The sequence below is a fragment of the Phyllobates terribilis genome, unplaced genomic scaffold (assembly GCF_046119375.1).
Source record: "Phyllobates terribilis strain yellow unplaced genomic scaffold, ASM4611937v1 Scaffold_9__5_contigs__length_417890890, whole genome shotgun sequence".
Lineage (NCBI taxonomy): Eukaryota > Metazoa > Chordata > Amphibia > Anura > Dendrobatidae > Phyllobates > Phyllobates terribilis.
In genome coordinates, this window is record NW_027362769.1 from 168506764 (window position 1) to 168532939 (window position 26176).

A 26176-nucleotide genomic window follows, 5' to 3' on the forward strand; every position below is an offset into this window, starting at 1 on the left:
GAAATCCCGCACTCCCTGGAAACAGAGCTTCCGTCAAGACAAGCGGGAAGCTGACAAAAAGCCCGCTAAGGCGGACTGACGCCAGGTCTTCACTCGAGGGCTCTCGAGTGGGGGGTCGCCTGCTCCAATTCGAATCGACTTGGGCGTCCCGCGTTTCTGACGCCTGGGTGACGCGGGTTGTGTCAGCAGGCTACTTCATAGAGTTTCTTTCTCGACCCCCGGACAGGTTTTGCCGATCTCGCATTCCGTCAGAGCCCGAGCTAGTTGCCGCTCTACGGCAGGAGGTCGATTCCCTTCTGCAGAAGGGTGTGGTGGTACCGGTTCCGCCGGAGGACCGGGGAAGAGGGTTTTATTCAAACCTCTTTGTGGTCCCCAAAAAGGAGGACAAATTTCGCCCCATTCTGGATCTCAAAAGATTGAATCGGCATGTCCGCACCCGGAAATTCCGCATGGAGTCGCTTCGCTCGGTTGTGGCGGCCCTGTCGCAGAACGACTTTTTGGTGTCAATCGACATTCGCGACGCTTATTTGCATGTTCCCGTCGGAAGGGCCCACCAACGCTTCCTTCGTTTTGCCATAGGTCAGGACCATTTCCAGTTTGTGGCCCTACCATTCGGGTTGGCCTCGGCGCCCAGAGTTTTTACAAAAATTCTGGCACCTCTCATGGCGATCCTTCGAAGACGGGGGGTTACGGTTCTTCCCTACCTGGACGACCTTTTGATTGTGGCGTCCTCAAAGGAGGAGGCGGTGACGGCTCGCAATCTATCCCTTCAGCTCCTGGAGGACTTCGGGTGGCTGGTCAATTGGAAGAAGTCGTCTCTGGAACCGTCGCAGTCAATCCTATTTTTGGGGATGCATTTCGACACGGTACGAGCAGTGATGTCCCTGCCTCCAGACAAGCAAGCAAGTCTTCTTTGACATGTACAGGTTATGAAGTCTTCGACAGCAATGTCCCTTCGAAGGTGTATGCGCCTTTTGGGTTTGATGGTGGCGTCAATGGAGGCACTTCCGTTTGCCCAATTTCATTCCAGGACTCTCCAAATGCTCATTCTGAACCGTTGGGATCGATCACAGGCTTCGCTGGATCGCAGTGTCATCATCTCCCACAGGGTGCGAGAGTCTCTAGAATGGTGGTTACGTCCGGAAGCGTTATCCCTGGGGAAGTCCTTCCTCCTTCCGAGGTGGTCGGTCATAACCACCGATGCCAGCCTGTCAGGCTGGGGGGGTGTCTGGAACGATCTCTGGATTCAGGAAGTATGGTCGTCGGAAGAGTCTGTCCTGCCGATCAACATCCTGGAATTGAGGGCGATTTTCCTTTGCCTCCAACACTGGACGGTCCCTTTAAATGGTCTGCCAGTCCGAGTGCAGACAGACAACGCGACGGCGGTCGCATATATCAACCATCAAGGTGGAACGAGGAGCTCCAGGCTCATGATGGAAGTGTCTCGGATCCTGGTATGGGCTGAGGCCAAGGTGCCAGCCATCTCTGCGATTCACATTCCGGGAGTTCAGAATATCACGGCGGACTTCCTCAGTCGCGAGAAGGTGGATCCCGGAGAATGGAGTCTTCACCCAGAAATTTTTGCACAGCTGTGCTCCCGTTGGGGAACTCCTCAAGTGGATTTGATGGCATCAAGGTTCAACACCAAGTTACCGACGTTCATGTCCAGGTACAAGGACCCGAAGGCTGTGGCGGTGGATGCTCTGGTCGCTCCGTGGGACCAATTCGAGCTAATCTATGTGTTCCCGCCGATATCCTTACTTCCTCTGGTGTTGCGTCGGATCAGACTGGAAAGAGTCCCGGCTATGTTAGTAGCCCCAGACTGGCCAAGGAGGACGTGGTTCTCGACGCTGGTGTCGCTTCCGGCTGCGCCTCCACTTCCTCTCCCTCTTCGCCCGGACCTGTTAACCCAAGGGCCCGTTCGTCATCCGGACCTGAAGTCTCTGCGTTTGACAGCGTGGCTCTTGAGACCGAAATCTTGACTCGTCAAGGTTTTTCAGCCGAAGTCATTGCCACTCTGCGAGCTGCCAGGGGTCCTGCCACTACTAGGATTTTTTCCATTCCCAATTTGTTGGCCTTTTTGCAGTATGGCCTGGACAAGGGTTTGGCAGTTAGCACTCTGAGGGGTCAGGTTTCTGCTTTGTCCTTGCTGTTTCGGAAGGCTATTGCCTCGCGTAGGGACGTTCGTTCCTTTTTTCGCGGGGTAAGCCGTCAGTTTCCGCCGCGGAAGGCGCTTGTGTCCCCTTGGCGGCTCAATCTGGTCTTGGAGGCTCTTCAACATGGGCCTTTTGAGCCTATGGACTCCGTTAGCCTTTCTTTGCTTTCCTAGAAGGTTGCATTTTTAGTGGTAGTCACCTCTTTGAGAAGGGTTTCTGAACTGGCGGCTCTTTCTTGCTCGCCTCCTTTTCTGGAGTTTCTCCCGGATCGCGTGGTGCTTCGCACACGGGGCGACTTTCTACCTAAGGTGGTGTCACAATTTCATGTTAACCAGGATATTGTGTTGCCCTCGCTCTGTCCGGAACCGAGGAATGCGAAGGAACGGGCCTTGCACTCATTGGATTTAGTGCGGGCTTTGAAGTTCTATTTGTCTATTACTCAAGGTTTTCGGAAATCGGACTCTGTTTGTGATTCCAGCAGGTCGTCGGCGTGGTCAACGAGCTTCCAAGGACACTATAGCTCGATGGATTCGGTCGGCCATTTTAGAGGCTTACCGACTCAAGGGCGAATCTTGTCCAATTAAGATTCGAGCTCACTCCACGAGAGCTGTGGGTTCATCGTGGGCTTTTCATCAAGGGGCCTCGGCAGCTCAACTCTGCCGGGCGGCTACCTGGTGCTCCGTCCACACTTTTACAAAGTTTTATAAGGTGGACGTCAGTGCTTCCGCTGATGCAACCTTAGGACGTAGGGTCCTGCAGGCGGCTGTAGTTTAAGTTATCGTTAACTTGTATTTAGCGCTAGTTGCGCATTTTTCTAGGTTGTTGGGATTCTGCCTCTGTTGGTTTTTTCCCACCCTTAATTTTTGGACTGCTTTGGGACGTCCCACTAGTAATGACTGTGTCTCCCTTCCTTCCATCTGCTGCTGAAAGACGGATTTTGGTAAGACCTTACCTGTAAAATCCTTTTCAGTGAAGGAAGGAAGGGAGACACAGCTCCCTCCCATGGCAGAAGTGTGTTGTTGTGTTTTCAGATGCAGCGTGACCCTTCTCTGATAGCGATTATCTGGGCTGAGGTCGGCGCGCTAAGGCTCTGTTCCAGCATTGCCAGCTCATCGCAGTGGTCAGGTCCAGTGAGTAGTACCTGGGACTGTGTGGTTTTTCTGTTATATGCATAACCTGTCTCTTGTTTTTTCTCTGAAGTTCTTCAGAAGGGGTTATGTTGCTCCGCTGGTGATATTTGCTCTTCCTTAGCTTGTGTACGGACTGGAGAGCTGGAGTAGGAGGAGCCCAAGCTGGAGGGGCCGGACAACACTCTTTTTTTAATCTGAGGTGTTCTATCCTATGTGGGCTCCGCCTACTCACTAGTAATGACTGTGTCTCCCTTCCTTCCTTCGCTGAAAAGGATTTTACAGGTAAGGTCTTACCAAAATCCGTCTTTCTTATAGTCTGGGAGTGATCTTGGTGTTTTTCTTTACCTCTCTCACCAAGGCTCTTCTCCTACGATTGCTCAGTTTGGCTGGACGGCCAGATCTAGGAAGACTTCTGGTGGTCCCAAACTTCTTCCATTGAAGGATTATGGAGGCCACTGTGCTCTTAGGATGCCACAATTCTGTCTCTGAGCTCCTTGGGCAGTTCCTTTGAGCTCATGATTCTCATTTGGTCTGACATGCACTGTGAGCTGTGAGGTCTTATATAGACAGGTGTGTGTCATTCCAAATCAAGTCCTATCAGTTTAATTAAACACAGCTGGACTCCAAGGAAGGAGTAGAACCATCTCAAGGAGGATCACAAGGAAATGGACAGCATGTGACTTAAATATGAGTGTCTGAGCAAAGGGTCTGAATACTTATGACCATGGGATATTTCAGTTTTTCTTTTTTAATAAATTTGCAAAAATGTCTACATTTCTGTTTTTTTTCAGTCAAGATGGGGTGCAGAGTGGACTATAATGAGAAAAAAATGAATTTTTTAGAATTTACCAAATGGCTGCAATGAAACAAAGAGTGAAAAATTTAAAGGGGTCTGAATACTTTCCGTACCCACTGTACATATGGCCGCACACTGGGGGAAGTAGTCCAGTGCCCACCTATATTTGACCGTGTACTAGAGGATGTAGTCCAGTACCTGTCTGTATGTGACCTTATAGGTGGGTACTGGTTTACATCCCCTAGTACACGGTCAGTTATAGCTGCAGTATGTGACCGTATACTGGGGGTGTAGCCCAGTGCCCACCTCTCTATAAGGATGTGTGACCGTGTCTCTGTAGCCTCCTCTAGTCCACAACAGACCTTGGATTTCCGGGTGGTCGATCACCGGCTGAAGCTGCATCTCGACATGGAAATCCTCGGCGGAGACATGGAAGAATTCCAGTGCTCCATGAAGGTGAGTCTGGTGGAGGAGTACCTGCCTCGCCCCGCTTCTTTCGGCAGGGTCATCCATCATTGCCTTCTCTTCTTCAGGTTCCTGTGGTTCATTTTGGGAAGCCTGAAGAGTTTCTGGCTCTCGTTGTGGTATCCAATCAAAAGATCTATTTCCTGGAGGTCACTGGAGAAAGCAGGTAAGGCTCGCTTCACATGCAGTGGATCCATGAAGCCTGGCACACCCCGTGAAGCTGATGGAGAATTGTGCTCTTCTAGGGGCCCTCCCTGTGACTGGCTGCAGCTGGGAGAGTCTCACGAAATCACCTCCCTCACTCACCTACATGTGGGGCTCCAGGAGCAATGTGTATATTTGGGGTTTGAATCCTCTGAAGACGCCTACACGCTACTGACCCGAAACCGCCACTGCAGCACAGGCTTCAGTCAGCACATACTAGGTGAGCGGTGCAGTCTGTAAGTGTTTATGGATACCCCGCAGGATCCACAAGGGGAGCTGACTACATGCGGAGTTATACAGCCACCACTAGGAGGAGCTCTCTACATACAGATTTATACAGCCACCACTAGGAGGAGCTCTCTACATACAGATTTATACAGCCACCACTAGGGGGGACTCACTACATACAGATTTATACAGCCACCACTAGGGGGAGCTCACTACATACAGATTTATACAGTCACCACTAGGGGGAGCTCACTACATACAGATGTATACAGCCACCACTAGGAGGAGCTCACTACATACAGATTTATACAGTCACCACTAGGGGGAGCTCACTACATACAGATGTATACAGCCACCACTAGGAGGAGCTCACTACATACAGATTTATACAGCCACCACTAGGAGGAGCTCTCTACATACAGATTTATACAGCCACCACTAGGAGGAGCTCTCTACATACAGATTTATACAGCCACCACTAGGGGGGACTCACTACATACAGATTTATACAGCCACCACTAGGGGGAGCTCACTACATACAGATTTATACAGGCACCACTAGAGGGAGCTCACTGCATACAGATTTATACAGCCACCACTAGGAGGAGCTCAGTACATACAGATTTATACAGTCACCACTAGGGGGAGCTCACTACATACAGATGTATACAGCCACCACTAGGAGGAGCTCACTACATACAGATTTATACAGTCACCACTAGGGGGAGCTCACTACATACAGATGTATACAGCCACCACTAGGAGGAGCTCACTACATACAGATTTATACAGCCACCACTAGGAGGAGCTCTCTACATACAGATTTATACAGCCACCACTAGGAGGAGCTCTCTACATACAGATTTATACAGCCACCACTAGGGGGGACTCACTACATACAGATTTATACAGCCACCACTAGGGGGAGCTCACTACATACAGATTTATACAGGCACCACTAGAGGGAGCTCACTGCATACAGATTTATACAGCCACCACTAGGAGGAGCTCAGTACATACAGATTTATACAGTCACCACTAGGAGGAGCTCAGTACATACAGATTTATACAGCCACCACTAGGGGGAGCTCACTACATACAGATTTATACAGCCACCACTAGGGGGAGCTCACTACATACAGATTTATACAGGCACCACTAGAGGGAGCTCTCTACATACAGATTTATACAGCCACCACTAGGGGGGACTCACTACATACAGATTTATACAGCCGCCACTAGGGGGAGCTCACTACATACAGATTTATACAGTCACCACTAGGAGGAGCTCTCTACATACAGATTTATACAGCCACCACTAGGGGGGACTCACTACATACAGATTTATACAGTCACCACTAGGAGGAGCTCTCTACATACAGATTTATACAGCCACCACTAGGGGGAGCTCACTACATACAGATTTATACAGCCACCACTAGGAGGAGCTCTCTACATACAGATTTATACAGCCACCACTAGGAGGAGCTCTCTACATACAGATTTATACAGCCACCACTAGGAGGAGCTCTCTACATACAGATTTATACAGCCACCACTAGGGGGGACTCACTACATACAGATTTATACAGTCACCACTAGGAGGAGCTCTCTACATACAGATTTATACAGCCACCACTAGGGGGGACTCACTACATACAGATTTATACAGTCACCACTAGGAGGAGCTCACTTCATACAGATTTATACAGCCACCACTAGGGGGGACTCACTACATACAGATTTATACAGTCACCACTAGGAGGAGCTCTCTACATACAGATTTATACAGCCACCACTAGGGGGGACTCACTACATACAGATTTATACAGTCACCACTAGGAGGAGCTCACTTCATACAGATTTATACAGTCACCACTAGGGGGAGCTCAATACATACAGATTTATACAGCCACTACTAGGGGGAGCTCACTACATACAGATTTATACAGCCACCACTAGGGGGAGCTCACTACATACAGATTTATACAGTCACCACTAGGAGGAGCTCACTACATACAGATTTATACAGTCACCACTAGGGGGAGCTCATTGCTTACAGATTTATACAGCCACCACTAGGGGGAGCTCACTACATACAGATTTATACCGTCACCACTAGAGGGAGCTCACTACATACAGATTTATACAGCCACCACTAGGGGGAGCTCACAGCATACAGATTTATACCGTCGCCACTAGAGGGAGCTCACTACATACAGATTTATACAGCCACCACTTGAGGGAGCTCACTACATACAGATTTATACAGCCACCACTAGGGGGAGCTCACTACATACAGATTTATACAGCCACCACTAGGGGGAGCTCACTACATACAGATTTATACAGTCACCACTAGGGGGGCTCACTACATACAGATTTATACAGCCGCCACTAGGGGGAGCTCACTACGTACAGATTTATACAGCCGCCACTAGAGGGAGCTCACTACATACAGATTTATACAGTCACCACTAGGGGGAGCTCACTACGTACAGATTTATACAGCCGCCACTAGAGGGAGCCCACTACATACAGATTTATACAGCCGCCACTAGAGGGAGCTCACTACATACAGATTTATAAAGCCACCACTAGGGGGAGCTCACTACATACAGATTTATACAGTCACCACTAGTGATGAGCGAGTATGTTCTGTTAACCCTTTTGCTGAGTATACTCGGCCGAGCACCGAGTATTTACAGCTGCTCGGTGATATGGTTGAATCGCTCCCGTGTGCATGATTTGCGACGGTTTGACAGCTTTAATACATGTGAGGAATGTCTGCTTCTTACACATTCAACCATATCACCGAGCACGCTATAAATACTCGGTGCTCGGCCGAGTATACTCAGCGAAAGGGTTAACAGAACATACTCGCTCATCACTAGCCACCACTAGCGGGAGCTCGCTACATACAGATTTATACAGCCACCACTAGGGGGAGCTCACTACATACAGATTTATAATTGCGTTACATTGTTGTTTAGATCCATATGTAGTGAGCTCCCCCTAGTGTTGGCTGGAGCACCTCATTAATTTCTTCACTTTTATTAAGTCAAACTTTTAATAGTTTGCCATGTGGTGATGCATAAGGGGCCTACTGGGAACTTTCTGGGATGCAGGATGCTTTTGCTCAGGGTCTAGCTCTGATGTATCTGAAGTATGAATTGTTTGATCCCCAGATACTCTATCACATCTGCCACCACGTTATCGGACCGCTCTGAAGTACAGTCCTAAGGAGGAGGTAACTGAGAAGCATCGTCTTTGGTAAGTAACTGGTTTTGGTTCTGGGGATTTATTATTATTATTTTTTATTATTATTATTATTATCAAAATCTAATCAAATTAAAATCCTGCATAAACTCAAGTGAGCTTTCTCAGATCTCTGCTGGTTTGTGGCACATATTGTGCATTATCCCTGTACTGTGACATCACTGTGTGCATTATCCCTGTACCGTGACGTCGCTGTGTGCATTATCCCTGTACCGTGACGTCGCTGTGTGCATTATCCCTGTACCGTGACATCGCTGTGTGCATTATCCCTGTACCGTGACGTCGCTGTGTGCATTATCCCTGTACTGTGACATCACTGTGTGCATTATCCCTGTACCGTGACGTCGCTGTGTGCATTATCCCTGTACCGTGACGTCGCTGTGTGCATTATCCTTGTACCGTGACGTCGCTGTGTGCATTATCCTTGTACCGTGACGTCACTGTGTGCATTATCCCTGTACCGTGACATCACTGTGTGCATTATCTCTGTACCGTGACATCACTGTGTGTATTATCCCTGTACCGTGACGTCGCTGTGTGCATTATCCCTGTACCGTGACGTCGCTGTGTGCATTATCCCTGTACCGTGACGTCGCTGTGTGCATTATCCCTGTACCGTGACGTCGCTGTGTGCATTATCCCTGTACCGTGATGTCGCTGTGTGCATTATCCCTGTACCGTGATGTCACTGTGTGTATTTTTTGGCCTCATGTTACCTTTTTAATGTTATATTAATATATCTCGCTATAAGATCTGGGCTGTTTCTTCTAGTGTCCGCAGTGAATGCTCCCATTAGAAGGCTTCTTTCATTATGTCATGTCCCCTTTAAGTCCATTGCCCTGTATGAGAGGAGCGCGGGCGGTCTGCGGTTCGCCTGCTGCGGGTTTACGCTCTGACGTCCTATTTTGCAGCTGTTCTCCGCTTACTTTATCTCTCTCCTCTGCTGCAGGCATCTCCTACATGGCAGCCTCGGCGTGGGCAGCGGCCCGGGTTATTGCTACGCTCTGGCGTACTTCCTGCGAGGTAGGAGACGTCTAGTCAAGGTCTGCAGGTGCCGTGTGTGATAGTGTCGGGGGATCCTCGCTGTTATCTGCTCTGTCTGTAGCGCCGGCCCCCGGGCCCGTGCGGCCCCTCGCACTGTCCTCCTGTTGGATCTGGTCCAGACATGTGGCCCTTATCAGAGAAGGATCCCTGAGATACATTGTAACAATATCGTCCTTGGCGCGGTGGATCTGTACAGGAGGTGGGGTGAGATTACGCGCCGCTCTTGTGCACACGGGTTGCGGCTTCAGGTCCTGAGCTCCGAGGTTCTCCATTCTGTCACCCGTCATCTTATCCTCTATTCCAACTTCTGAGGGAAAGAAAGGCAAAACTGAAGTGTCCTTATTCTCTCTCCTCTATTCTCAGTCGCCCCCACAATATAGCAGCTCAGTTCCGGATTACCAGGTTTATCATGCCAGATTACAAGAATTTCACTGTATAGAACCTGTTTAGAGAGAGATATCTGTGTATACTGTAAATGGGACAGTGTGCCGGAAATTAATATAGTTATATACAGAGTGCAGGCGGGTGTGGTAAGAAGCCTCAGAAAAACAAAATCTTTATATTTTATTTCTGTCTGTGGCTTGTTTTTTTGTACTGACCTTTATATTGATGAATTATCTAGGTACATATGACGTTTATTTTTTGCTTCATTTAGGCATTTAACACATGGGTTATATAACTTTATAGTTTAGTAGATCCAACTCTATGCCCACATAACCCTCCATATAGTATAATTGCTCCACATAGTCCTCCATACAGTATAATGGCCCCATATAGTCCTCCATACAGTATAATGGTCCTCCATACAGTATAATGGCCCCACATAGTGCTCCATACAGTATAATGGGCCCCACATAGTCCTCCATACAGTATAATGGGCCCCACATAGTCCTCCATACAGTATAATGGGCCCCACATAGTCCTCCATACAGTATAATGGGCCCCACATAGTCCTCCATACAGTATAATGGGCCCCACATAGTCCTCCATACAGTATAATGGGCCCCACATAGTGCTCCATACAGTATAATGGGCCCCACATAGTGCTCCATACAGTATAATAGCCCCACATAGTGCTCCATACAGTATAATAGCCCCACATAGTGCTCCATACAGTATAATAGCCCCACATAGTCCTCCATACAGTATAATGGCCCCACATAGTCCTTCATACAGTATAATAGTGGACCCACATAGTCCTCCGTACAGTATAATGGCGCCACATAGTCCTCCGTACAGTATAATGGCGCCACATACACCTCCATACAGTATAATAGTGGACTCACATAGTCCTCCATACAGTATAATGGGCCCCACATAGTCCTCCATACAGTATAATAGTGGACCCACATAGTCCGCCGTACAGTATAATGGTGGACCCACATAGTCCGCCGTACAGTATAATGGTGCCACATAGTCCTCCATACAGAATAGTGGGCCCCACCTAGTCCTCCATACAGTATAATGGTGCCACATAGTCCACCGTACAGAATAGTGGGCCCCACATAGTCCGCCGTACAGTATAATGGTGCCAAATAGTCCTTCATACAGTATAATGGTGCCACATAGCCCGCCGTACAGAATAGTGGGCCCCACCTAGTCCTCCGTACAGTGTAACGGGCCCCACCTAGTCCGCCGTACAGTATAACGGGCCCACATTGAAAAAATAAATACTCGCCTCTCCTCATTCCCTCGCTGCCCAGCACTATGAAGCTCTTCACTGCTCGGTACAGCAGACAACTTGTAATAATGTCTCAGCACAGAGGGCGCCATGACGTCAGATGTAGAGGGGGAATGATGGGCAGAGGGACTTTCACCTGACGCTCCCTTCTCCATCATTGCTTTCAACAGTATCGGCATCCAGGATGCCCAACCCGTGCCGGCATTGTGGGCCAGACTTGGCATGACGTGCTCTGGGGGGATCTGGGGGATTTAAGCCTACAATTGTTTCAACACTCGTATCACAGGCCAAGGCTGTGCTTCATGGGAGGAGTAAGATGGCAGCCATGCGGTCCTTCAATAAGCCTCTGGCTCCCAAGGTTACCCACCATTTCCTCACAATTGTCTTGTGGGGAGTGGATGGGAACTGGTGCGTGGGCAGGTGATTGAAAAGGCTGCAGTCAGTGATAGCGGCATATAAATGGTTAAACAGCTGCGATCTGAGTGAGCGTCAGTCAGTGCTGAGACATATGCCGGCTGTGTAATACAGCCAGCGTCTGCGGGGTATGAGGTGGGCTCAGCTCCTGGAGAGAGGAGAGCAGGAATCCCTCATGTCTATGGGAGACCCCATAGCAGGAGGTCTCCACCCGCTAGTTCAGACGTTCTGCAGCAGCTGACGTGTATGTTGTGAGGTTCTGCAGCAGCTTCTGATGCTGAATGTGATGTTATCTGTCTTGTTAGTACATTAGCGCGGACCTGCGCCCGTCACACCGATGATATACACACGTGTGCGTCATTAATGTCTTTTGTTTCGCCTCCTTCTTCAGAGGACGTGGCCTCCGGTGCAGCTGCTGAACCCTGCGCCAATGCAGACCACCCGCCACATAACAGGGCGTCTCCGGCAGCGCTGGCTCAGGGTGCCGGGGAGGCCGCCCCCGTGTCCCTGCTCATCACACAGACCCACGTATATCTACTAGAGGAGACCCACCAGTGGCACCACGTGGCAGCACCTGCAGGGGAGGCAGACAGCCAGGAGCCCCCCTGGAAAGTGGCCGTCAAAGAGAAGCAGGCGATCAGCAACATCAGCTCCGTGCACGTATTCAGCTCTGCGCCCCTCCATGTGCGCATCAGGTTTTATAATGAGGTACGAGGCCCCCAACCCCCAGCCCTCTCCAAAAACCTCTGTACAGCCGCGTCTGTCTGCTGCCCCCGATGGCGGCGGATGTTCTCTGTCTCCTCGATCCCTGAACTCGCTGATATTACTCCATTATATTCTTTATCTTAACAGCTGGACAGACGTCTGTAGATTAGTGAAGCTGTTCTCCTCCTGCCTGGCACCAGGAGCACAGGCTGGTTAGGGAGGAAACGAGGAGGCGGCAGATTACACACAGGAGCTCCGGCCTCATTAATGAGCCAGAGATCAAGATGAAGTCTGTCCTCCTCCTACTCCTATAATGTTATCCACTGCCTACGTCGGTTGGGCCTGTGCGGCGCCCGCCTACGTCGGTTGGGCCTGTGCGGCGCCCGCCTACGTCGGTTGGGCCTGTGCGGCGCCCGCCTACGTCGGTTGGGCCTGTGCGGCGCCCGCCTACGTCGGTTGGGCCTGTGCGGCGCCCGCCTACGTCGGTTGGGCCTGTGCGGCGCCCGCCTACGTCGGTCGGTTGGGCCTGTGCGGCGCCCGCCTACGTCGGTCGGTTGGGCCTGTGCGGCGCCCGCCTACGTCGGTCGGTTGGGCCTGTGCGGCGCCCGCCTACGTCGGTCGGTTGAGCCTGTGCGGCGCCCGCACCTTAAATGCACATGTTCAAGCAGCACGATAACAGTGCTGCTGTAATATGCGCAGCTGTAGCAATTTTGGGAATATTCAGCTCTATGGAAGGTGATGAGTGACTCCTTGTAAAGGGAAATTCCTCAGCAGTAATTCTGCAGAAATACAGAGGTAAAGGTTATGATGGGGAAGGGAATGGTTTTGCAGGGTGAGATGTAATGCATCCATGTTTTTTTTTCTTTTTGCCATTTGCTCCTGGTGTCCATGTGGTTGGAGCCAGACTGGGATTATGAGGCAGCTCTCATTATTTCCATTTTGGCAAAGTTTTAGAATTTGGTGGCGCTGTTGCATTAACATCAATGGAAAAGTATGTTCCTTGCAATGGTGAAAAGTGGTACTGCAAGTTGGAAAGTTTTGGAAAAAAATTAGGAGAAAGGGCAAACTTTTATATGACCCTTGGTGCGGCTCAATGGCCGTATACGGCGACATCTAATCTTCTTCGTCTGTTGTTGACGGGCTGCATTTCTGACATCATTTTTTCTCTTTACAGACCCAGCAGAAGGAGAGCGCCTGGCTACTGTGGACAGAGGACCCAGCTTTGCCGCAGGAGATAATCGAGTGTCTCCGGGGCCCGTGGGAAGCAGAGTATTACATACAGTTTAACCAGATCAATCATGAATCACTGGAGTCGTATCTGACATCTACCAGATAGTGAGAAATACTCCGGCACAGCAGGATTGTGTTCAGTATTCGGAGCGCACGGCGACAGGCTGGTAATCCTGGAGCCCACCCAAGGCGGCGGCATGACGGAGAGGCGGAAGATAATTGCACTGATGATTTTGTTCTTTTTGTTCGTTTTTTGATAATTTCTGACATTTTTCTTGTTTTTAAATATTATTGTAATAAAGTTTCTACCCCATTTTAAAGTTTTGTCTGCAATTGTCTCCCTGTGCTCTGTGCTTCACACAGCCATAGTCAAATCCTAGCTGCCTGTAGTCTCTCTGGCTGCAGACAGGATGTTATCATGTATCTCTATGTACAGGGAGCTCCCCCTAGTGGTGACTGTATACAGAATCTTATCATGCATCTCTGTATACAGGGAGCTCCCCCTAGTGGTGGCTGCAGACAGAATCTTACCATGTATCTCTATGTACAGGGAGCTCCCCCTAGTGGTGATTGTATACAGAATCTTATGTATCTCTGTATACAGGGAGCTCCCCCTAGTGGTGGCTGCAGACAGGATCTTATCATGTATCTCTGTATACAGGGAGCTCCCCCTAATGGTGGCTGCAGACAGAATCTTATCTTGTATCTCTGTATACAGGGAGCTCCACCTAGTGGTGGCTGCAGATAGAATCTTATCATGTATCTCTGTATACAGGGAGCTTCCTCTAGTGGTGGCTGTAGACAGGATCTTATCATCTATCTCTGTATACAGGGAGCTTCCCGTAGTGGTGACTGCAGACAGAATCTTATCATGTATCTCTATATACAGGGAGCTCCCCCTAGTGGTGATTGTATACAGAATCTTATGTATCTCTGTATACAGGGAGCTCCCCCTAGTGGTGGCTGCAGACAGAATCTTACCATGTATCTCTATGTACAGGGAGCTCCCCCTAGTGGTGATTGTATACAGAATCTTATGTATCTCTGTATACAGGGAGCTCCCCCTAGTGGTGGCTGCAGACAGGATCTTACCATGTATCTCTGTATACAGGGAGCTCCCCCTAGTGGTGGCTGCAGACAGAATCTTACCATGTATCTCTGTATACAGGGAGCTCCCCCTAGTGGTGATTGTATACAGAATCTTATGTATCTCTGTATACAGGGAGCTTCCTCTAGTGGTGGCTGTAGACAGGATCTTATCATGTATCTCTGTATACAGGGAGCTTCCCGTAGTGGTGACTGCAGACAGAATCTTATCATGTATCTCTATATACAGGGAGCTCCCCCTAGTGGTGATTGTATACAGAATCTTATGTATCTCTGTATACAGGGAGCTCCCCCTAGTGGTGGCTGCAGACAGGATCTTATCATGTATCTCTGTATACAGGGAGCTCCCCCTAGTGGTGATTGTATACAGAATCTTATGTATCTCTGTATACAGGGAGCTCCCCCTAGTGGTGGCTGTAGACAGGATCTTATCATGTATCTCTGTATACAGGGAGCTTCCTCTAGTGGTGGCTGCAGACAGAATCTTATCATGTATCTCTGTATACAGGGAGCTCCCCCTAGTGGTGGCTGTAGACAGGATCTTATCATGTATCTCTGTATACAGGGAGCTCCCCCTAGTGGTGGCTGTAGACAGGATCTTATCATGTATCTCTGTATACAGGGAGCTCCACCTAGTGGTGGCTGCAGACAGAATCTTATCATGTATCTCTGTATACAGGGAGCTTCCTCTAGTGGTGGCTGTAGACAGGATCTTATCATGTATCTCTGTATACAGGGAGCTTCCCCTAGTGGTGGCTGCTGACAGAATCTTATCATGTATCTCTGTATACAGGGAGCTCCCCCTAGTGGTGGCTGCAGACAGGATCTTATCATGTATCTCTGTATACAGGGAGCTCCACCTAGTGGTGGCTGCAGATAGAATCTTATCATGTATCTCTGTATACAGGGAGCTTCCTCTAGTGGTGGCTGTAGACAGGATCTTATCATGTATCTCTGTATACAGGGAGCTTCCCGTAGTGGTGACTGCAGACAGAATCTTATCATGTATCTCTATATACAGGGAGCCCTCCCTAGTGGTAGCTGCAGACAGGATCTTATCATGTATCTCTGTATACAGGGAGCTCCCCCTAGTGGTGGCTGCAGACAGGATCTTATCATGTATCTCTGTATACAGGGAGCTTCCCGTAGTGGTGACTGCAGACAGGATCTTATCATGTATCTCTGTATACAGGGAGCTCCCCCTAGTGGTGACTGCAGACAGAATCTTATCTTGTATCTCTGTATGCAGGAGGGGCATATGACTAGGATATGCCATCATATGATCAATGAGGCTCTCACCTCGGAGAATGAATGTGATACGGCGCTAATTTAATTGTCTTTCGCTTTTTTTGTTCTTTGCACAGCGGTGTCCCTGGGAACTGCAGCACTGCCCTATTTACTGCACATCTGCACTGGCCGATTCTCCTTCCAGTTGTAGATCCAACTGCATTCAGATATAAGAAAAAAAAATATCAAGATTGCCCTAGAAATGTTGCTATTCTCCTTTTGACCACTTGGGGCACTGTAGCTTTGGCCTCTAGGGGAGAATATTCCCCATAGTTTGAGCTGCTCTATGATTGTGACGTTTCCCTTTAACTAGAGAATCCTCCTTTGCCTGAAACAACAAGAGACTAATAAAAGGCTGCGTGTTTCCCTGGCGTGTGCCTGATGAGGGATGTTGTCCTTTTCCGGAGCTTTGGCAGGACGCGTTGTTCTAAAAGAGGCCATTTTGGGGATATTTTTACCTATTCTTGGACTGTGCACTTGTCTGATATCCTCGGTTACAGTCACAATGTAGGGAAACACTAAAATTATGGGTTATTTAAGAATAAAATGGTGGAGATGCCCTATAACGGCTTGGCCGCATCTATAATTGCAGCAGGTACACATCGGCGTCCGGTTCCCCGTAAATCAAATTGCTCATCTGTATAACAATAGTTTTACAATTCCCTGGGGATTTAAGTTGGTAGAAAGTTGCAAAACTTTTTCCTGTTTCAATCAAACTTTTACTCTTCAGAGACAAAAGTTTAAAAGCAAAAAATCATAATGTCAGAGATTTTGCCTTTTTTTTTTTTTTTTTTTTTTTTTTTTTTTTAGTATTTCCTTGCACTGGTCCCAGGGCGGCGTTCCTGAAGGCGGCCGGCGCGTGTTTTATTTCTCCCAGATAACCGCTGTCCATTAGACGCCGTCTTGTTTTAGTTTTTATCAGCGACTCAAAGTGGAAAAACAAAAAGCTCAAATTTCTTGGGAGAAAATAACAGGATTATTCCCAGAGCGGCAGCTGCTAACGATCCTCGTCAGGTCTGGATATGGGCGGCCATCACTAATAAAGGGAGGTCTGATCGTTGCCTCATTTTCTCCAAAATTAGATGAGAGCAATCGCATTTTTAGGTCACCAAAGGCTCCGTCCTAACCTCTGCCCCCTTCTAGGTTGGATCGAACCAACTTTGATTTTCTCCTTTTGCAACTTATTAAAAAGTAATTTTGTAAAGTTTTTAGAGGTTGTTGGCGTCTCCCCAACTAGCTCACGTGCCATGAAATCCCAGATGAGTTGTCATCCATCCCCAATTTTCCCAGTTGCCGTACAGCCCCAGTCTTCAGTTTCGTCCCTAGTTGTAGTCCCACTGGTTTTTCCACTGTTCTTTGTGTGCCTGAAAAAGCGCCCAGAAACTGCTTGAAAAACTTTCTATTGTAAAATGACTTCCTGTCCTTTATACATTCAGGCTTTTAAGTGTCTCTTTAAATTGGTTATAGGAAGTTTTGCCCCCAGCAGTTCGCACCCAGGCACATTTCGCCCCTATCATTTCGCCCCCAGGAAGATTCGCCCCCGCATGTTTCGTCCCCGGACAGGGGCGAACTGTGGGCGATATGTGCGGGGGCAAAACATCCCAGGGGGCCAAATGCTGGGGGCGAAATCTACCCAGGGGCGAATTGCTGGGGGTTAAACATCCAATTCCCGTTTAAATTATCCTCGGGTTTTTGGTAAGGAAGACTCTTTGAAGTTTGCAATAAAAGTCAATGAAAAGAAGAAAAAAAAAACCCGCCTGGAAGATACCGGGGCTCTTTTTTTGAGCATTTTGTAAAGGTTTTCATCTGAATAATGCTAGTGTGTTTATTCATTGTAAAAGGAGCAGTCACCTCACCTGTCCAGGTGCACGGCAAAATAATCCAGTAATAGCCACAGTCCAAGCGTTAGCCGGCACTCACATCTTCTTAAAAGAATTGCTTTATTGATCCAGTAGTATAAAGAGCACAAAAAAATGGTTGTACACAACAAGCTCATTGTTATTTTCAATTTGGTGTCCAGATCCACATAAAAAGAAAACCTACGCTTTCAACAAGATACCTATTAATTTCAACTTCTAGTCAAGGCTTTTTCAAAGGACCATGTAGGTCTGAAACATGTTGCCTGTGAGCGCGGCGGATATTTCTTTTCTGCCTTTTTTTAATTTTTGTTTGTCGTGTACAATCCATTTTTTGTGCCTTTTTTTTTTTTTTATGTTCCTGGATCAATGAAGCAATTCTTTTAAGAAGATGCGAGTGTCGGCCGTCATTCGGACTGTTTGTGTTACTCATTACTTCTTTTGGGGAATTTTTTTTACATCAATAAAGCAAGATGGATAACGGTAAAGAAAAAATATTAACAAAAATTCTTCAGGTTGAAAAATAACAATTAAAAACGCCAGCGTCTCCTGAAAAGGTTTTCGCTTGAAAAACTCGTCTTCAAAAAATGTCATGTGAAAATAGCCTTGCCCTAGAGATTTTATTTTTTTCTTACATGGGTTTTTAATGGTAAAACGAATTTCTGGTGCTCATTGCGTTTATTAACATGTAGAACGAGCCTCGTGTCAATTATTTGGTGCATTTTCTGCACGTGAACCACAGCAAATCATGCATTTTTTTTTTTTATGTGCCGGTTTCTTTTTTTTGGGCTTTGAGACAGAAATGTGCCAAAAAAACACACACACTTGCTGCACCCCATGTAAAGGTATGTTCACATTGTGAAAATACAAAAAAAGCATCAAAATTGGGACAAAAATGCATGTTTTGTGACTATTTCTGCATGAAAAATGCAACAGAGAATGCACATGATGCATTTTCGACCATAGTGGTGGGGGAAAAAACACAACATGCACTAAAAGTGGGTTTAAAGTTCACATAAATAGGTATCTTGTCGAAAGTGGAGTTTTTTTATGTGGATCTTGACACCAAATTGTTATTTTCAATGTGAACTTCTCCTAATAAGTTAAAAAAAAAAAATGCATCAAAAACATCTGGAAAATCCTTTGTCAAGGAGTCTGGCTGTCATCCAGAACCCAATTGCCGCGCGTTACATCCGTCTGTCACCCGGCAGATTATGGGGCACGTTTATAAATGTTTGGAAAAAGTTTTATTTTGTCGCAGATTTGCTCTCATTTTTAGAAAAATGTTCACTTATCCAATAAATACTAAACTTTTTTTTGTGCTTTTTCCATTCAACCGTGCTCGTCGTCCTAATGTCTCCATCCTGATTTGTTCAAGGACCCATCAAGGGGGGAATTTACTGAGCTGCTTTGTTGTTGGTAATGGGGGGCGATTATGAGGTCAAAGGGCGGCAGAAAATAAACAAACCTCAGGAACGGTCGGGGTTTTGGGTTACAAGTTGATGACATATAGAAAACATGTCTAAGAAAATAACCGGCCTCTTAATCAGTGTGTAAAGCCGAACGTCCCGGGGTGCGGGGACGGGGACTGACGGCTGATGTTTCAGAAGGATCTAGAAATCTGAACACTCCTGACATCTTCCATCAAAGCAAGATTTGCTGCCACCAAATTTTTTTTTACCTATTTTTTTTTTCTCCTGGAGACAGAAATGACTCTTCTTCGCCATTTATTCTGAAACTATATGAGTAACGGGACCGCGTTTTTTTTTTTTTTTTTGCATCATAATAGTCCTAATACAATGCAATGATATACTAGCTGGTTTTCACACTAGGATCCATGCTACCTCCTTTATTAGCACTTTAGAGGGGCCGAATGAATGTCTTATTTGGCCTGGATAGGCAGCCGTACATCACCAAGCACAATGCCGAGCGTCGGATGGAGTGGTGTGAAGCCGCCACCACTGGACTCTGGAGGAGACGTGTTCTGTGCAGTGACGGATCACACTTCTCTATCTGCGTCTGATGGAGGAGTCTGGGTTTGGTGATTCCAGGAGGACGTTACCCCCTGACTGCATTGTGCTCCTGTACAGATGGTGGAGGAGGATAATACTGTGGGCTGTTTATCAGGGGGCGGCCGTGGACCCTCAGCTCCAATGATAGGGAGTCTTAATCTCCAGCACAAGACACTGAGGACAATTGTAGCTTCAGCTTTGTGATAGCAGTTTGGGGAAGACCCTTATCTGTCCCCCATAACTGTGCCCAGTGCACAAGCTCCATACAGACATGGGGGGGGTGGGGGGAACATGAGCGGCCGCACAGAGCCCAGACCTCAGCCCCTCCTATAATGGAGATTGTGAGCCTGGACCCCCCAACATCAGGGTCTGACCCCACAAATGCTCTTCTGAATGAAGGACCAAAAATCAAGCCAGCTCAATATTGATGCTTATGAATGTCATAAACACTCCTGTAGAGGTAATATGTAGGTGTCCGAATACTTCTGTCCATATAGTGTATTTAAAAACTACAGACAAAACTGGGTACGGGGGTTGGACTAAAACAAGTAAAAATAAACTTCAAATTTACTCACTGATATTTTTTCTTTCCATGAGTTTGAAGACAGGAGAAGGATAAATATTCCTCATTTTCCCAGCTGAAACCTGAAGAATAGAGAGTATCAGACTCCAGCAATTATTTAATTACTTAATCATACACCCTCTATAGTCAATGAAAACTTCCTGAGACTAAACAAAGAAGTTAGTGGGCGAAACGCACGTCGGGGTGAGGGGGACAGCATCCTTATCCTGGATCATCATTTTGCCCAATGCACCACCTATATACTATCTCCCAAACACCTTTATTTCTTATTACATATGGGATGATATGCACATGAGATATGTAATCTTTACGTAGGGCGATTTTATAGCTCACTTTAAGTCATACATATGTTATATCCCATTAGCAGGTTATAACTTTGGGAAGATGTTTCCTGTTCAGTAGATGGTTGACATATTGTTTTTGTTGTCAGCTATTAATGTTATTAAAGGAAAGGTTTCACCTCTGTTATCCTTGAATATTGTGTTCATATAGTCATTGATTCAGTGATAGGACGGTGTACCCCTACTGGTCACGCTGTTTCTACTTTTTATTTTTTAATTATTGGAGTTTTAATATATTGATCAATAAAAATGACCGTTTTAACATTTATGGATCTCTTCTCTACTCTGAATTTAGATTTATATGCAGAGTTTGTTGATTGTTCTAGAATAGTGTAAGTATGTAGCAATAATATTTAAAGGGAGAGAAAATTGTTCTGTCTTCAGACCCAAGGAAAGAAAACATTTCAGTGAGTAAATTTTTACTTCCCCCAAATCTGAAGAAACTGGACGCTTCTTTTTGTCATAACACAAAGCAATTGTATCTCTGATCCAGTGATTGAGGATTTTGACGTTTTACCTCCTTTTCTGTGAATTTGAAACTGGATAAAAAGAGCTTCTGACTTCCTGATCTGTTGAAGTCTTTCCAGATGAGATGGAAAGGATCTCGTCACATCGAGAAGATGACAGGATTGCAGTCCGGACTCAGACTTTACAGACAGAGAAGGTAAGTAAACTTCTTGATTTGTTGTAATCACTGAGGCTTCTTTGCAAAGGAAACCAAGAACGGTTCTTAAAATGAGACAGTCCTGGTGCAATATGATATACCGTTCCTTAGCCAACAGGTCCCGCAGTTCTCCAAGTCGTCTAGCAGTGGTAATTGCTACCAAGAAAACACAGTCTACGGCCTTTAAGTGACTCGAAAGTTGACACACTAAGCTGTTTTAGGAAATCCCAAGAAGAGACGGGACTCCGAAAGACAAAGTCTAAAATTCTTGACTCCTTTAGAAGAAGTTGGTTAGAAAAAAAAATCACCTTCAGAAATGGAAATGATCACAGAAAAAATGAACCATCTCAAAACCTGTTTGCAAAAATTGTAACATGGATAGCACGGAAGACGTGGAGATTTTGGACCAAATTTTCTTGTACATTCCAATAGTCTAGGGTCTGAAATCGTATTAATCAGTTAGACTTTTTTTCTTCTCTTGACAACTTCCATGCTGAAGTCCTCTCTGTTGAAGGTTATTCCTCACTGGAAGCTTTCAGAATCGACCTCTCTGTAGCTTTAACAGGAGCGGAAACCAGCTCCTGCGAGACCACACGTACCGTGTCTCCCTCTGGCCTTACTTTCTGGAAAAAAAAAAAAGCAGAGGAAGAAACATGAAGATGAAGACATTCATTCAATTGATGGTGAGATGGTCGAGGGCTACAGGTCCTTCCTTGACCAAAGAACCGAACCTCCGAACCCTCACATTCTGACTTTTTGACATCACGTTTGAGGAATATTTAATCTGGATGGATGTGATTTGATCGAAAACTTCCATATTCAGACTTCACTCTATTGGATTTAGAAAGTTTCAACTGAGCCAGTGTGCATGAAGATTTAGGAAGAGTTTTATGTAGACAATAGTCTGATTCTGTACATTGTTTTATGCCCAGAAAATGATTTCCATGAGTAGAATATTCCTGGTCCACTCATGTCTGTTTAGGGAAATACAGATGGAAGATTTAAAAGACAGGGCCAGAACTTTGTGGTGTTGGAGAGCCAAGGTGTCCTCTCGCTCTCTTGGATGATTTCAATCTCTCTACCAGAGACCATCTGTCCTGAATCCACAAATTTCCCAAATGACCACCCGAGCCTAGTTAGAACGCATCTCTAGGTATGACCAATTGGGGTCAGGAGATCAAATATTTCTCAAGGAAAGGGTTGATTTAATGAAGCCAACTTCTCCGATCCTATTCACATGTCCAGACTTTTCGGTGAACTTGTTCCACTGAGTGAAAAATCTTTTGCTGGTGAAACTTAAAGCGAGAACTTGCCCTTGGCACTGCATCCAAAGATTAAGAATATGGGTCCAGAATAGACATTGCTCCTCTGATCTGAATCTTCAAAGTCATAATTAACTAACAGAGCTTGCTTTTTTTTTCAGCTGAAACCCCTCTGATACAGAAATGGGGACTTGGTGGATGAATTTCTGATGAATCCTAGGAGAAGGCAAGAACCTGATTGAAATTTCTTGAAACTTCTGAAATTACGAGTGGAGAGAGATTAAATGAAGAACTCAAACTGACCGTGCAGAGGGATGGTGGATGGAGACTGAGGAACAATGTTGGGGAAAACCCTTGTTGATGATGACATTATCAGTCCGTCATCCATGTCACATGGAGATCACCAACCTTATTGACTCCATTTTGAAGCTAGTCGTGTTGTTGAGAAAAGTTAGTTCTGAAACAGGTTTCCACCATTAATGGGAAACTGGTACCAGGTTTTTGTTACCTAATCTGAGAGCAGCATAATGTTGAGAAAGAGACCCTGAATCCAGCAATGTGTCACTTGCTGGGCTGCTTGCTGTAGTTTTTATAAAATAATTTTTTTTTTTCAGCAGGAGGTTATCACTAGAGAACTAGTAAACCTGCTGCCAGGTAGTACAACCCTGCCCCTACCGCTGATTTCTGGCTTTCTGCCTATGCACAGTGTACATAGAAACCTGCATTGATGGTGTGGGCGAGGTTATACAGAGCTCAGAATTCAGAGCTACTGAAGCAGAGAAAACAGCCCCTATATTATGCTGCTCTCAGATGGGGGAGCAAGAACCTGGAGACAGATTCCTTTTAATCTTACTTGGGGTCAGTGAAGATCTTTAAGTAGACTCCCGAACTCTTTAATTGGAACCGGACATCTTCTAAGGCACCTTTATTGACAAAGCCTTAAAGAAGTTAAAGAACTATTGGATTGGAATTCGGGGGAAAAAAAAAACATTTGGAAGAAAATAATTGAATTCTAGAGAATATGCCTTTGAAATTATGGAAAGACAATCGATGTGATATCTGACCAATTTGCCCCAAATTTTAACAAATGTGCTCCCACTGAACGGCTGTTTATGGCACCATTACTCTTCTTGTTTAGATCCTGACACTTGTCTTTTCTTGAAGGATGAAGAGGAGGAACTTTTTCTGCCTTGGTTGAACCTGTGCCTATAATGTGAATCTAAAATCCTTCTATCTCTTGAAGATCTTCTTGCTCAAGCATGAAAGAAGCCAAACCTTTTCCTTGCTGTCTGAGACTTACTGTGGTTTAAAAAGGCTGCATTGGTGAAAATGAAGAGAATAAAAAATGTTTTTGATAGCTGAGACAATAGTTGGGCGATGTGCTATCAGGACCGTCACAAAACACCAGATATTGTTATGGCTTTGGAGCCCGCAAGTATTCTGTCAAAAGGAAAATCACCCAGAAATTCAGACTTCTTCTTTAGATTAGGTACAGTACACACCAAAAGTTTGGACACACCTTCTCATTTAAAGATTTTTCTGTATTTTCATGACTATGAAAATTGTACATTCACACTGAAGGCATCAAAACTATGAATTAAGACATGTGGAATTATATACTTAACAAAAAAGTGTCAAACAACTGAAAATATGTCTTATATTCTAGGTTCTTCAAAGTAGCCACCTTTTGCTTTGATGACTGCTCTGCACACTCTTGGCATTATCTTGATGAGCTTCAAGATGTAGTCACCGGAAATGGTCTTCCAACAATCTTGAAGGAGTTCCCAGAGATGCTTAGCACTTGTTGGCCCTTTTGCCTTCACTCTGCGGTCCAGCTCACCCCAAACCATCTCGATTGGGTTCAGGTCTGGTGACTGTGGAGGCCAGGTCATCTGGCGTAGCACCCCATCACTCTCCTTCTTGGTCAAATAGCCCTTACACAGCCTGGAGGTGTGTTTGGGGTCATTGTCCTGTTGAAAAATAAATGATGGCCCAACTAAACGCAAACCGGATGGAATAGCATGCCGCTGCAAGATGCTGTGGGAGCCATGCTGGTTCAGTATGCCTTCAATTTTGAATAAATCCCCAACAGTGTCACCAGCAAAGCACCCACACACCATCACACCTCCTCCTCCATGCTTCACGGTGGGAACCAGGCATGTAGAGTCCATCCGTTCACCTTTTCTGCGTCGCACAAAGACACGGTGGTTGGAACCAAAGATCTCAAATTTGGACTCATCAGTCTAATGGTCTAATGTCCATTCCTTGTGTTCTTTAGCCCAAACAAGTCTCTTCTGCTTGTTGCCTGTCCTTAGCAGTGGTTTCCTAGCAGCTATTTTACCATGAAGGCCTGCTGCACAAAGTCTCCTCTTAACAGTTGCTGTAGAGATGTGTCTGCTGCTAGAACTCTGTGTGGCATTGACCTGGTCTCTAATCTGAGCTGCTGTTAACCTGCGATTTCTGAGGCTGGTGACTCGGATAAACTTATCCTCAGAAGCAGAGGTGACTCTTGGTCTTCCTTTCCTGGGGCGGTCCTCATGTGAGCCAGTTTCTTTGTAGCGCTTGATGGTTTTTGCAACTGCACTTGGGGACACATTCAAAGTTTTCCCAATTTTTCGGACTGACTGACCTTCATTTCTTAAAGTAATGATGGCCACTCATTTTTCTTTACTTAGCTGCTTTTTTCTTGCCATAATACAAATTCTAACAGTCTATTCAGTAGGACTATCAGCTGTGTATCCACCAGAGTTCTGCACAACACAACTGATGGTCCCAACCCCATTTATAAGGCAAGAAATCCCACTTATTAAACCCGACAGGGCACACCTGTGAAGTGAAAACCATTTCCGGTGACTACCTCTTGAAGCTCATCAAGAGAATGCCAAGAGTGTGCAAAGCAGTCATCAAAGCAAAAGGAGGCTACTTTGAAGAAACTAGAATATAAGACATATTTTCAGTTGTTTCACACTTTTTTGTTAAGTATATAATTCCACATGGGTTAATTCATAGTTTTGATGCCTTCAGTGTGAATGTACAATTTTCATAGTCATGAAAATACAGAAAAATCTTTAAATGAGAAGGTGTGTCCAAACTTTTGGTCTGTACTGTACATAATCCAGAATCTCTTCTCTTGACACCCAGTCTCCGAGTCTCTTCTCTTGGCACTCAGTCTCCGAGTCTCTTCTCTTGGCACCCAGTCTCCGAGTCTCTTCTCTTGGCACCCAGTCTCCGAGTCTCTTCTCTTGGCACTCAGTCTCCGAGTCTCTTCTCTTGGCACTCAGTCTCCGAGTCTCTTCTCTTGGCACTCAGTCTCCGAGTCTCTTCTCTTGGCACCCAGTCTCCGAGTCTCTTCTCTTGGCACCCAGTCTCCGAGTCTCTTCTCTTGGCACTCAGTCTCCGAGTCTCTTCTCTTGGCACTCAGTCTCCGAGTCTCTTCTCTTGGCACCCAGTCTCCGAGTCCCTTCTCTTGGCACCCAGTCTCAGAACCTCCCATTAATATACTCAGTTTGAATCCAATCTATAAAGAGACCTAAACCTACGTCCTAGGTCAGCTCTAGGCTCTGTTGCTTCTTTGATCTATATTCTTTCTGATTTTCAGATTTGACATCCATTTTTGGCAGACATTACCAACATTTATCTCATCTTTATTCCAGATAAAAAAAAATCATCCAGCACTCCCTGATACAAAGATTCAGAGCTAGAAGAAACTTCTTCAGATAAGACATCAACGGA

The 26176-nt window shown here is 46.2% G+C and overlaps 1 protein-coding gene across 3 annotated transcripts in view; it reads left to right on the plus strand.

The window, feature by feature from the left end:
* The window catches only part of STK11IP (serine/threonine kinase 11 interacting protein), a 39948-nt gene extending 26296 nt beyond the window's left edge, over positions 1-13652 (plus strand). For all 3 annotated transcript variants that reach the window (XM_073647296.1, XM_073647295.1, XM_073647297.1), the window contains exons 19-25: positions 4423-4538; positions 4616-4713; positions 4793-4971; positions 8168-8252; positions 9208-9281; positions 11789-12105; positions 13277-13652. In XM_073647296.1, the coding sequence (XP_073503397.1) occupies positions 4423-4538; positions 4616-4713; positions 4793-4971; positions 8168-8252; positions 9208-9281; positions 11789-12105; positions 13277-13438 (1031 nt within the window). In that variant the 3' untranslated portion in view covers positions 13439-13652. The remainder of the gene's footprint in view (positions 1-4422; positions 4539-4615; positions 4714-4792; positions 4972-8167; positions 8253-9207; positions 9282-11788; positions 12106-13276) is intronic.
* The last annotated feature ends 12524 nt before the right edge of the window (positions 13653-26176 follow it).